Below are 13,481 nucleotides of genomic sequence, written 5' to 3' on the forward strand. Positions count from 1 at the left end.
CGAGCAAGACTCCTTGACCCTTAAGCTGTGTTTTTCCTTATTTCCCTCGTGTCTCCCCCTACCTCAAATTTTACCAATGCCTCATTAACACCGTCCTTAGTCCTTCCCCCTTTTATAACCTTCCTTTAGTGGGTCTCCCTCTATGCCATATTCCTGACTAGATGAGACTCACTACACACTCCTAAAATAACCTCCTTGGAACTTGCACCCAACATCGGGTAATGCTCAGTAGGCAGATTCCCCCAAGGCACTATCTCTTGTCCACGGCTCAGCGGGTGCTCGATTTATTCTCAGTATTGTTTGATTTAGTGCCAAGACGGGTTGGGCTAGTTTTAGAGAGTAGGCCATGATTTTGGACTAGGCCTTTGTTCATGGTCCGTACAGACATGTATAATACAAAAATAACTATTTAAATTCTTGTTCTGTATGGAAATCACAACATCATGACTTATTAATAAAAGTAAATATTTTATTTTATTTTAGCATCTAATTAATCCAAAATAGGAGATATAAATATTGTACTAAGCTAAAGGGAGACTCAACACTGTTAAAAAAGTTTCACATTCCACAGCTCCCAGAATGATTTTTTTTCCTTATCCTTAACAAAGATGTGGGACTTTGTACATTCCTGACAACATAAAAACATCCTGTAAATCTGATATTCAGTAACTTTGATCCTAATAAGACCATGATTATTTGATATTTTGACTGGCAATAAATAGTCCTTGCTTTTGTTTCAAAAAGAGATGGATTGCCTTGGCTGATGATATGGCAGAGTCTCCTTTCTTGACAATTTTCTCCAGCTCTCCAACCTTCTCTGACAACAACCTGGCATTTGAGTTCGTGGACAGGACCAATTCGTTTGCAGTTTCTAGCGCAGAGCATAACTACCAAAAACAAAGTGGGAAGGGTAGCAACATGATCAGAACAAAGAAAACACCTCATCTCAAGTTAACAGCCTTGCGAAAACAAATTGAGGGTGCAGTCAAGACAATGTCTCTAGTTTTATGCAGAGCAAAATCCACAAAAACACACCCAAAAGAGAAGGGGAAAAAACCATCATAGCAAGTGTCATATGACATCAATTTTTTTTATTGGTAATGACACACATTACATGTCTTAAACCCACAACCTCACCCTCCACCTTGTTTTATAAGGAGAGGAGGTGCTTTTTGAGCTAGAGCTCATTGGCATCCTAGGACATCAATTGTAATATAAAATTAAGAAATTATGAATAATTTATGGTGGATGAAGCGACCAGTGATGGTGGGGATGCATAATGTGTTCAATAATGTCCAAAGCACTAATCATTGATGTAGAGATGTTTTAGATATACTTAAATATATCCTTCAATGCTGATCACTTTATCACCTTTAGAGTTAGAGCCGTCCAGGAGTGGTCTGTACCAGAAAGTGCCTCATTCAAGTGGTCGTAGTCTTCCTGAAGCAAGACCAATGAAATCAGACGCATTCTTCTGTAAAATATGTACATGCTGAAACATAGATTACATAACAATTGGGAACAAAAGATTCCTTCTTGTTGATTTGAAAGTGAAACTCTTATATTTCTAAACAGCATTTAGCAAGATTACATTACTTCAAAACCAACATGTACAAAGGAAATTATAGGATGAAATTTATAACACAAAGCAAAGTTTTTCTATTCTGGAGTTAAGTCATTCCATGCAATTCAAGACACTCCCATATATCACTTCTTTAAATACATAGCACTTTTCAAATTAGCATTTGACACCCAATACTTTGAGATGTAAGTAGCAACACTTCAGTAAATTTGTAGTCATCTATAACGTATATTCTGAAGTAAGACATTTGTGACCCAAGGGAAAGCCACACTCCTAACATCATTTATCATCTCACAAGCCACGGTCAGTTCACTCATCTAAACTTATGACCTGTTAAGGGAAAATATGTGCAAAAATAGATTTTGAACTTCTGGTAGTAATGTTTGTTAGAGAGGTTTTTAAATAGATCATGTGACTAAAAGTACATATGAATGGCTTTAGAAATCGCCACACATAGGGTTGGAGGAGATTCCTCCCAAACCAGTTTGGATGAAAACTTTTTCCTTGATAGAAATCTTCCTGAATGCTAGATGAAAATTTTCATTAAAGATGGATACAAAGAAAGATGAACGACTGCACCAATAAGGAGGGGTCAATAATATTTTACTTGAAGAACCACACCAATAGGGATAAGCGGAAGCTAGGAACAGCGAGTTGAGGTTATGATCACAATGCCCTACAAATAAACTAAAGATCCCCACAAAGAGCTGGTGGCAAAAAATGTCACCATATTAGACCAAAAGTTGGTGGAAAATAGTCATTAGTCTCTGTGGTTGCATACAGAAATTTTTAGAATCTAAAGAAATAAACCATCCAATTTGCTAAGTTTGGCCAGTTACATAGACAGAATTTTAACAACTGAATAATTGTTAACGATAACAAGACTGACTTCCTGTCAAAGGCCAAAAGAAATGCCTTTCTCAACTGCATAGATTACCATTAAGATTCATCATGCATTGCAAGAACTGACAAGCAATCACTAATAACTGAAGCCAAATCAGCTACCTTACCAGTCTAATTTAGCTAAGCGCTTTAGAAGGCAAATGAAAATGTATTCAAGTCAGACCCTATCACAGCGCCATGATAATGGTACATACAGCTTGCCCTAATATATAACAACTTTCTAAAGACTACAGAATGAAATGAGCTTTTTACTCAATTTGAAGGCATCTCATATCAGGATAAGAGTGGTGAAGTTATAAAAATGTTAAAAACAAGTTGTGACACAGAACAGAAATTCAATAAGGCTAGATATCGTTTTTTCTAAACATAAACCTTTAACCTATAAGAATTATGGAATCCACAAGATGAAAAAAATAAATTAAATCAATAGCAATTTTATTAAGACTTCTTTTTTTTTGATAAGTAATTTTATTAAGACTTCTTATTTTCGCTTTACAACTTAGGGGCTAATTTAAAGGCTTCAGTAAACTTATTTTCCAAGAAAAAATATTCTTTAAAAGACCATATAAGGACTCAATTTTGACTAGGAAATCCTTAAAAACACCTAAAATCAAGGAAATAAAATCCCTACATCAAGTTGCTAAAATGTCAAGCTATCCTTCAAAACTGGAGATCAATAGGACAATGATTCTGAACCAGTTCTTCTTTGAATGCAACCAACTTGGCTTTTTTGTTTGTTTAAGAATACCACTTGAAAGTATTTGACCCAAAACTATGATCATACCCTCAGAACGCTCCATTATAATTAAAGCCATTTTGTCAAATTTGCTAAATTGAATATTTGCAGGCTCCCAGTAGAGAGGAGCCCATATCAGCAATCATTGAAATACATACAGGAAAATTAGCAAAAATGTAAATGCAAAATCCACATGGCCAAGCACATGATACCCAGAAAAACTAAGTGCAACCCTTTTCAGATCCTTATCCGTTTAACCAATTTTCTGATCATGTGTCTAATTAACGTTAGTATACATATACGTACATTAGATAATTCAGATGGGTATGAACCAAAATGCGATTATGATATGTTTATAATGGTGAAATCGAAAAAGTTTTAAGGAAAAGAGTGATGGGAGATGAACCTGAAAGAACTTGGTAAGGTCCAAGGCTTGAGGGGCGTTAGTGGGGCTTGAAATTGAAGAGGGAGAAGATGAGAGAGGGGTTTCATGGTGGTGTGGAGTTGCAGTGTCATCCGATTCTCCAAGATCGCTGAGCAAATCACCTATGCATAGAAGCGGTCCTCCTATTCCTTTCATGTTTGGAGTTTTGGTCACCAAGACAAGATTCTCCACGTTTTTTCTTTCTAGTAAGTTTGGGGGTTTTTGGGTACCTAACAGAGTTTCGCATCTTGCGAGTTTGTAACAGAGGTTGTGTTCTATGTCCACAAGGCCTAGGTGTTGGGCTTGGCCTAGTGAGAGGAAGTCCTAAAAAATATATATTGGATATATGTAACTTTTTATTTTATTTTAGGATAATTATTCCATTCTTACAATGAAAGTGATGGATTTAAACCTAATGATTCCGATATTAGATTAAGTTATATGTTCTCTATATTTGTGCCAAATTTCATGTTAATAGTTTTTTTTTTTTTGATGAAATGTTAATTAGATTTTATTTACTTCTACACATTTAAAGTTCAAAGATAGGTTATTTTTAAGGGTAAATTACATATTTGATCCCTATCTTTTATATCATATGTCAATTTTATTTATTTTTTTTTTTTTTGAGAAAGATATCATATGTCAATTTAGTTCTTAACATTTCAATTGTGTCAATTTGGTTTCTAATCTTTTAGTGTCATGTTAATTTGGTTTCCGCCATTATCCCATAGATGGAAAAATTTGATGTGTCAAACGGAGTAATAAAAAATAATTTTTTATGCCACGTCAACTATCAATTGCATCACCACGTCAAATTATTTTAAAAAAAAATCAAATTTGCTGTTGACACATAAGATCAAGTATGGGAAAAATTCTAAAATCATTAAAACTCTCGTAGCAACAGATGATGGAGGAGATCCGCCTGCTAAAGGAGGATAAGGCTAAAAGAAAAGGGGAGTCAACACGACCCCAAACACATGATGGATAAGGAAAAGACTCCTGTAGGTGGTGGCCAACAGAATATGAAACAGTGCTTCGTCACAATAGCTAATGTAGCAACATTGCTGGAGCAAGAGAATGCCAAGATGTCCAAAGAAAGATTTTATCCAAGAAAACCAGCACATCCCTTGAGGATACTCAACAAGTTGTACCTTGATAGATACGAGCCGTGAACTTTCGCGCAGTATGAAGGCATAAAGGGTAGTGCCATTGAGCACGCGAGTAAGTTCATAGACACCCTAGGCCTTTATGTAGCAGAAGTGGATTTGTGCCTACGGGAGTTTTCAAAATTCCTATGTGACCAAGCCTACACTTGGTATACTGGCTTGAAGCGAAGGTCCATCCCAACCTGGAATGACATGGTGGAGGTTTTTCTGTAGCAAATACTTTCACTGGGAAGAAACTATAACGCTTGCAACTTTGCAAGGCACTAAGCAGAGAAGACCTAATGGAATACATTAAAAGGTTCAAAGACAACTCTTGACTTATATTACTACACAGCCACTACTTGCTCCTTGTTAGCGTTGGTCAGCCTACAGACTCGTTGGCAAACCATAGTTTCGCGTTGGTCAGCCCCTTTGTTGTAGCCGACGGACAGGCGTTGTTTGGGTGGTCCCGCAATGGAGTTTCCCGAGGAGGTGGTCCCGATAGCAAGGATACCAGTGGTTAGTAATAGTTCCGCCAGTAATTATTAATTGTTTAGAAAGAGAATAAATACATTTATCAGCTCATCATCTGTTTGCTTGTTCACACTTAGGCTAGGCACACACTAATTTGAAACATGGACTATGATGATATAGATCATGATGAAGGTTATAGCATGAAAGATATAGATGATAATTGGTCAAATAGTGATATGGAATATCAAACAGATTCTGATTCTGACAGTGAAATTGATAATTATAATTATAATGGTAACATAAATAATTGGAGTAATTTAACAGAAGATAAAATCAACCGACAGACTAATAAACACAATAATAGTTTTTTAGACAGAATTAATAGAAAAATGGAGTCCTTGGAAAATATTGACAGATCTAGTATATATACTAAAGTTGAAAAGAAAAATGATAGTTTTTTGGACCTCTATGAAAGAATGAAAGCTTTAAATTCACATTATAAAAAAGAAATAGAATTTGAACCCCATCTAAGATCATCTTTTACAGAAACTATGACAGATAATTGGTTTATAAATAGTAATTCAAAAGAAGTTGAAGATAAGAATTTACAAGCAACTGACAGATTAGTTGATAAAGATATTGGCCCTATTAACGAAAGAGCAACACGTAGAAGTACTGTAGAAAATGACAGACTAAAAGAAATTTCTAGTTCAGTACTAGACACAGATAGACAAAAGAGCCTATTAAAGATAGACAAGAAAGAATCTCTACATGAGAAGCTGATAGATAATGAGAAAGAAATAATAAAAAAAGGAATGAAAGAAATGTTTGAAAGACAGAATAGTGAAGATATAGGGAAAGTGATAAAAGAACAAAGAAGCCTAATAGAAACAAATGATAGAAGAAGAATTGAAAGACATAAAGATGAAGGTGTTATACGTAGTAAGCTAGAAAAAGAAATAGGAAAAGATGGTAGTCCTAGATATAATGATGATAGCTTGAAAGATAAATTGTATGAAAGACAAAACAATAAAATGGTACGTAGGAATTTAGAAGAGATAGAAGTAGAAGAAAAGATAAAACTAGAAGAAAAGATAAAACATGAAAGAGAAAAAGTCAACAATGGTAGGAAAAATAATAATGGTAATTTAAAAGAAAAAGCAAATAGTGATAGTGTAGTAAAAGTAAAAATGGAAGTAAAAGACAAACAGTGTAATAGTTTTAAAGAAGAAATTGATGAGAGACTTAAAACAATTGACAGAACTGAAAACTACAGTTTAATAGAATTAGCTAAAAAGATAGAACTTTTAAGTTTACCAATGGAGACAGACAGAAAAAGAGACATAACAGTTTTAAGTACTACAGAGTTATCAGACAATGAGAAAACTGACAGACATGTTAATAATATTATTTGTCATAAATGCAAAGGATATGGACATACTAAAAAAGAATGTGACAGACATAATAGAATTATTAAACAAATTAGTAAATTAGAATTTGAGAAAGATATAATAAACAAATTAATAGAAATATTTAATGTTAGTCAAAAAGAAGTAGATCAAGTTAAGAAAGAGTTAAAATCAACCAACCCACTTAAAATTAATAAGAGAAAAAGAAAACAAAAAGACATAATGATAAAACTGATAGAAAATCTACCGAATCACTATAAAGACAAAAAAGAATATTTATTAAAATTGAAAGACACTATAGAAATACCTATTGCTTGCATTAGGTGCAGGAAAGATGGTCACCACGTCACGAATTGTAGAAAGGAAGAAAAAAACAAGAAAGAAAAAGACAAGAAAGAAAAGGTAAAAATAAAATTAAAACAAGATAGTGTAAAGATAAAACCAATAGCTCTACTGACAGAAGAAGAAATGGTAAAGAAAGAAATTAAAGAAATTAAAGAAGAAAATCTGACAGACATAAATGAACATAATATTATAAAAGAATTTTCTAATCTCATGATAGACCCCCTTGTTCCTCCTACAGATAAAGAAGTTATAGATACTAATGTTTCAAACAATAGTAATAAATTCAATAGACAGAATTTCTTAAGTATAATTGACAGAGTAATTTTCAAAAAATGGCATACAAAAATTACTTTAGAGTTTTTCTTGACAAAAATTGCTTTGACAGATTCAGGTGCTAATATAAAAGAAAGATTAATATCCTTAATGTGTTATGAAAAATCATCTGAAAGATTAATTCAGGCCAATGGAGAAAGACTAATAATTAATCATAATATACCTAATGTTCATATATGCTATGATATAATATATTTTGAGACAGCCTTTGTTTTAATTAAAGACTTTCCTTTTAAAAATTATTTTAGCAATGACTTTAATTTATCCTTTTTAATGACAGATAAAGGAATTAAAACTAATATATTGGAAAAATATATATTCTTTAAATTCATTGTACCACTTGTCTTGACAGAAATACACTCTTCCAAAAAGGTTACTATTTTAACAGATATCAACGATAGAAGAATCTATAGAACTGAAAGAAGTTTGTCATCTTTAAAGATAGAAACGCTACTTGTTAATCAATTTACAAAAAATGAAAAAAAAGAATATAGACAAGACAGAAAGACAGAGATATGTTTTTATTCTCCTTGTTTTTGTTCTCTTTTCTTACATAAAGTCCAATCTACAGAAGAATTTATAGAAGACGGAAATATGAATACAATCTTTTGTAATCAATATGCATGGACTTATAGTATATGGACTGACAGATGGCAATTTGAGACTATTGCCCCCACACAAAATATAGATGGAACAATTATTTCTTTTAATAATAATGACAGACATACTAATAGACTGATAGAGGTACTAAATGACAAATGTACACCCTTTATAGCATCTTTAAATATTCATATAACAGATATTTTAATAAAAGAATCTCTGACAGACTCTTCTTTATTGATCATTAAAGAAAATATTAATTGTGGTAATTTCTTGAATAATGACAGATTTAATTTCCCAACAAGTAGAATTAATTATAATCCCTTGACAGTTTCTCCTATTAATGAAAGACTTTACGATAGAATCATATTAGATTTAAGAAATATTCTGAATCTCACTTACCCTGACAGACCCCATCATGACTACTCTAATACTGTTGTTACTCAGCAAGAGCACGAGAGTGTACAAAGAAAAGTTTGTTTTATAAATGTTGTTTGTTTCATAAATGCTTTTCTTGTTTTTCTTATAAAATATTTCAAAAGAATTTCACAGAAAGACATTGACAGAAGAATTTCAAAAGAAGTTTTTATTTGTTCCAAATATAATCCTTTTCTAAAAACCCAATTGCAAACTACCATGAGTAAAAGATTCTCTCAGAAAGATAAGGGCAAGAAACCAGCGGTGCAACCCAGAGGTTTCCGAAAGCCCTCAGTAAAAATTTCGGATATGCATGAAGGCGTCTCGATAGAGACAATATCCCTTCAGGATACACTGCTAGCAGAAGCAATGTATTCATGTGGTGATAAAAGTGTAATTCTGCAAAAAGTACCCGACAGTGATTTTATGTTTCAAGACGGAGAATTTACAGACCTTCCTTTTCATATTAAACTACTTCTTGATAATTTACAGGCAGCATTCACCCTCAGACAGAAACCCTTATTCCAAATGACCCTTCAGGCTTTGGAATTACATCTTGTTAGCACCGGAGCATTGATTGAAGCTCTCGGTTGTCAACTCCCTGGCAAGGAGGATGGAGATTCAAGCTCCACAAAGACAGAACTACAGTCTCTAAAAAGCTATCTTATGGGAACATGCTTTTCAAAGCTCCACCCTAGGATTCAGCAAAAAACGAGACTTGCTATTAGAACCTTACCCCCTGAAATCCAACAGAATATATTAACTCATAAAGCTATAACAAGCTCTTATGACAGATGGATGTATCTTTTTAAATTATTAGTCTCTACAGCATTTATCAGAACAGAAGACATGACAGGTGATATATGGTTATCTCATAAGGCTAAATGGTATGACAGTTTTGGAAATTCAGACAGAGTTTATGAAAGAACAGGAGACAGATTTGATCCCTACCCGGGATTACTTATCAACACAGAGACAGAAGATCCAGTAATCTGTGATCCCTTATGGTTATCTGAAATGCTAGAAGCAGGGTTTATCAGAAAATTAACCATTACTTCTGCAAATCAGATTAGTTTATTTCCCAGAGTCATCCAAGAAGCAGCAGCACAGATTGGAGGACTTAATTATATGAAGATAGAAATCTGGAGTACTCTCCCAGTTTGGGACACTAGCTATTACATGGAAGCTCAGCCAGCACACATTCTAGTCCTTATCCATGATTGGTGTGGTATCCTTGAATATGACTGGTATACAGGAGATACTTACTTATCACTTGAGGATCCAGGTGCTTTGGCTCAAGAATGGTCTAATTTCATGAGTAATAAGATTTATGAAGAACAGAGAAAATTAGATAGAGGTTTTCATTTATATGGCTACACCGACAGGATAGCTGTGTATGGCCCAAGACCTTCAGCAGGAAGGCTCATTGGGATAAGAAGGATTGTTAAAGACCCCAGATTGATGACAGCCAAAGATCATGTTCCTGTTTTCATTCCTATTTCATACTGTGCCCTATGTAATGATTATGGAGTGCTCCACGAGCATGAGCAGTATGAGGATAACACTGATCCGCTAGATTATGATAACTACGCGGATACAGATTGACAGACAGAAGGCACAGACAGACAGAATACTCTTCCGACAGATAGCGGCGACAGATCACTATTCACTGAAGACAGATCACTATTCACCGATATGCATGAATAGCTTCCAGACAGATCTATTATAGTCCAGAGCGTGACAGAAAAGACAAAAAGAAGACAGAAGACAGATTGCCAAAAGATAAGATGTCAGAATACAAAAGACAGAACCGTGACAGAAAAGACAAAAAGAAGACAGAAGATAGGTCCGTGACAGAAAAGACTTTTACTATTCAAGATTCTACCGACAGATTAACTTGAGTTCACTTTACTCAACTCAGGTTACTTTTGAAAACTTACCATGGTTCACTTTATCTATAAAAAGGACAGACTCCGAAGACAGAAGGCAGGTTCAAATTTTCAAGTTCAAATTTTAAAGGTCCATTCCAAGGTCCAATCTTCAGAAAGACTTTTAGCTTTCTTTTTCCCTTTCCCCGAAAGACTTTTGTACTCTCCCTTTTGTACTTTACTTTCTTTTGTAATTTGGTAGCCTTACCTTCAGACAGATAAGCTTGTAACCTTACCTTTCCAGACAGACAATCTTGTAACCCTTTACAGATTTTACTTTGTAATCTTGTAACTCTTCAGACAGTGTTTATTTTCAAAGCTTGTAAGAAAGACAGTTTGTTTTCAAGTATAATCAAAGACAGAAGTATTTTCAAGTAAGATTTTATTTGTTTCAGTTTTATGTTCCATACTCTGTTTTAATCTATTTTTGACTATATCTATTTTGCTATTCTCTTCTTTATAAACTATTTTATCATTGTTTATGCTTTTATATTACTGCTGTGCTCACTCCTGGGTAGTCAATGGGGAGTGAGCACAGCAGTAATATAGAAGCATAAACAATGATAAAATAGTTTGTAAAGAAGAGAATAGCAAAATAGATATAGTCAAAATAGATTAAAACAGAGTATGGAACATAAAACTGAAACAAATAAAATCTTACTTGAAAATACTTCTGTCTTTGATTATACTTGAAAACAAACTGTCTTTCTTACAAGCTTTGAAAATAAACACTGTCTGGAGAGTTACAAGATTACAAAGTAAAATCTGTAAAGGGTTACAAGATTGTCTGTCTGGAAAGGTAAGGTTACAAGCTTATCTGTCTGAAGGTAAGGCTATCAAATTACAAAAGAAAGTAAAAGGGGGAGTACAAAAGTCTTTCGGGGAAAGGGAAAGGAAAGCTAAAAGTCTTTCTGAGGATTGGACCTTGGAATGGACCTTTAAAATTTGAACTTGAAAATTTGAACCTTAAAACTGGACCTGTCTTCTGTTTTCGAAGTCTGTCTATTTATAAAGTGAACCATGGTAAGTCTTCAAAAGTAACCTGAGTTAAGTAAAGTGAACTCAAGTTATTCTGTCGGTAGAATCTTGAATAGTAAAAGTCTTTTCTGTCACGTGTCTGTCTCTTGTCTTCTTTTGTCTTTTCTGTCACGTGTCTGTCTTCTGTCTTCTTTTTGTCTTTTCTGTCACGGGTTTGTCTTCTGTATTCTGACATCTTATCTTTTGGCAATCTGTCTTCTGTCTTCTTTTGTCTTTTCTGTCTCTTGTCTTCTTTTTGTCTCCTTCTGTCACATGAGTCCTGTAGTTTGGAGAGGATAAAGGAGGATGGAGGATTTCATCTGTCTGTATCTGTCGGAAACTAATATGGCGCAAGGAGATAGGGACCTGGCGCAGTGTCTATCTTGTCTGTTATTCTGTCTAACCATTTGAATACACTGTCATCTCTGACCCTGTACTGTTATTCTGTCTAACCATTTGAATACACTGTCATTTCTGACCCTGTATTCTGAAGGGATATTATCTCTATTGAGACGCCTTCATGCTTTAATTGAAATCTGTAATAAAGATTTCTATTTTTGGCAGGATTTGGTCTGAGATTTTAGCCTTAGAATGGCTATCTTGCTTGCTAGGCAATTGACCGTTAATTTTAAAATTAACTATTTGAAGGTTATTATGAAATGGTAGAATATATGATGAGAAAGGACAAGAATAAACTAAAAGTCATGAACCTATAGTACAAGACAAAAATCCTAGCAAAGAGATAGGAGATACGTAGGAACAAAAGAAGGACTTAGAATAGTCAATAAAAGTAGGGATTTAAATATATATATATATATATATATATATACGCATATATATACATGCTTAAGTATATATATACTTAAGCACTACTGCTACTGGGTAGAATAGTATTATCTACCATTGTAGGAATCTCATCATCATCTATCACTAAGTCTGCCATTGTAGGAATCTCATCATCACTCTTATCTTTTGAGATGGAAATTTCTTTCAATAAGTGTATATCTTTGGGGAATGGGGGTAGGAGGAACTTAAAGAAAACTTCTGTCTTTAAAATATTAGTACATATTCCATTATCTGTCGTGAAGAAAGGGTAGATTAAAGCCAAAAAAGGATTTCCTAATATAACTTTAGAGGACAACTTATCTGTCAAGAAAAAAGGTGTTCTGAACTTAATTCCATTATTATATATGTATGCCTTAGTTAGCTTATTACTTATTTTAAGTCTATCACCATTAGCCTGAGTCAATCTGTCTGTCGTTGATTCATAATACTTAGAGGGTATTAATCCTTCTTGTATGCAATTCATATCAGCACCTGAATCAACAAGGGCAATAACAGTTAATGAAAATTCTTTATGAATTACCAAAGTTATCTCTGTGTACCACTTTTGAAATATCATTCTGTCAATTATATTTAAAAATTCATCTTTATCATCTTTTTTATGAGAACTTTCACCAATGTAATTATGTCTGTCAAGAAGAGAGGAGTCTGTTAGAGGTTCATTACAATATTTAATTCTATCTTTTATGCTAATTACCTGTGCAGTTATCTGTTCAACCATGCCTTTTAATATGAAATTTTCTGATTTTAATTTTCTCAGTTCATTTTTTAGGTTATTAATGTCTGTTTGTAGGTCTGCCACAGTTATGGGTTTATTGGGTTTAAATCTTTCAGTAATTTCAGTAAAATTATAAGTTGACTTATAATCTTTTAGATCTATTTCAAATCTATCAATTTCAGTTAAAGATTCTTTTAATTTAGATAAATAATCTTTTTTAGATTGTAGGTCTGGAAGTTTATCTATCAAATCCATTATTATGTCTTCTTGGTTTGTTAAGACACATATTTTTAATTTTCTTTTACAATAACAATTATCAGGATTGTTACAGTTACATAATTGAACATTTCTATCATGTGAAGAAACATCTGTAGAGGAGGAAGAAGTACTGTTAATATTATCTATCTGGTGAATTTCATTATCTGTTTCATCACTATCTGTCAGTTCCATTATACTTATTAATTTATCCTTTAATTTTCCTGATATATCAAGTTTATTTATCTGTCTTTGAAAGTTACAGTATCTGCTAGTGTGGCCTTTTTTTCCACATTTGAAGCAAGTAATGTCACTTTCCCTACGTCTATCATAATTCTTTCTTTTGGATTCT

The 13,481-nt window shown here is 33.5% G+C and overlaps 1 protein-coding gene across 1 annotated transcript; it reads right to left on the reverse strand.

Moving 5' to 3' along the window:
• Nucleotides 1-545: 545 nt before the first annotated feature.
• On the reverse strand, nt 546-3,896 carry LOC126695100 (uncharacterized). The gene is made up of 3 exons (XM_050391724.1): nt 3,628-3,896; nt 1,372-1,440; nt 546-887 (listed from the first exon to the last, which is right to left on the reverse strand). The coding sequence occupies exons 1-3, from the start codon at nt 3,799-3,801 to the stop codon at nt 693-695; spliced, it is 438 nt and encodes a 145-aa protein (XP_050247681.1). The 5' UTR covers nt 3,802-3,896; the 3' UTR covers nt 546-692.
• Between the last annotated feature and the right edge of the window lie 9,585 nt (nt 3,897-13,481).

The sequence above is a fragment of the Quercus robur genome, chromosome 8, assembly GCF_932294415.1.
Source record: "Quercus robur chromosome 8, dhQueRobu3.1, whole genome shotgun sequence".
Lineage (NCBI taxonomy): Eukaryota > Viridiplantae > Streptophyta > Magnoliopsida > Fagales > Fagaceae > Quercus > Quercus robur.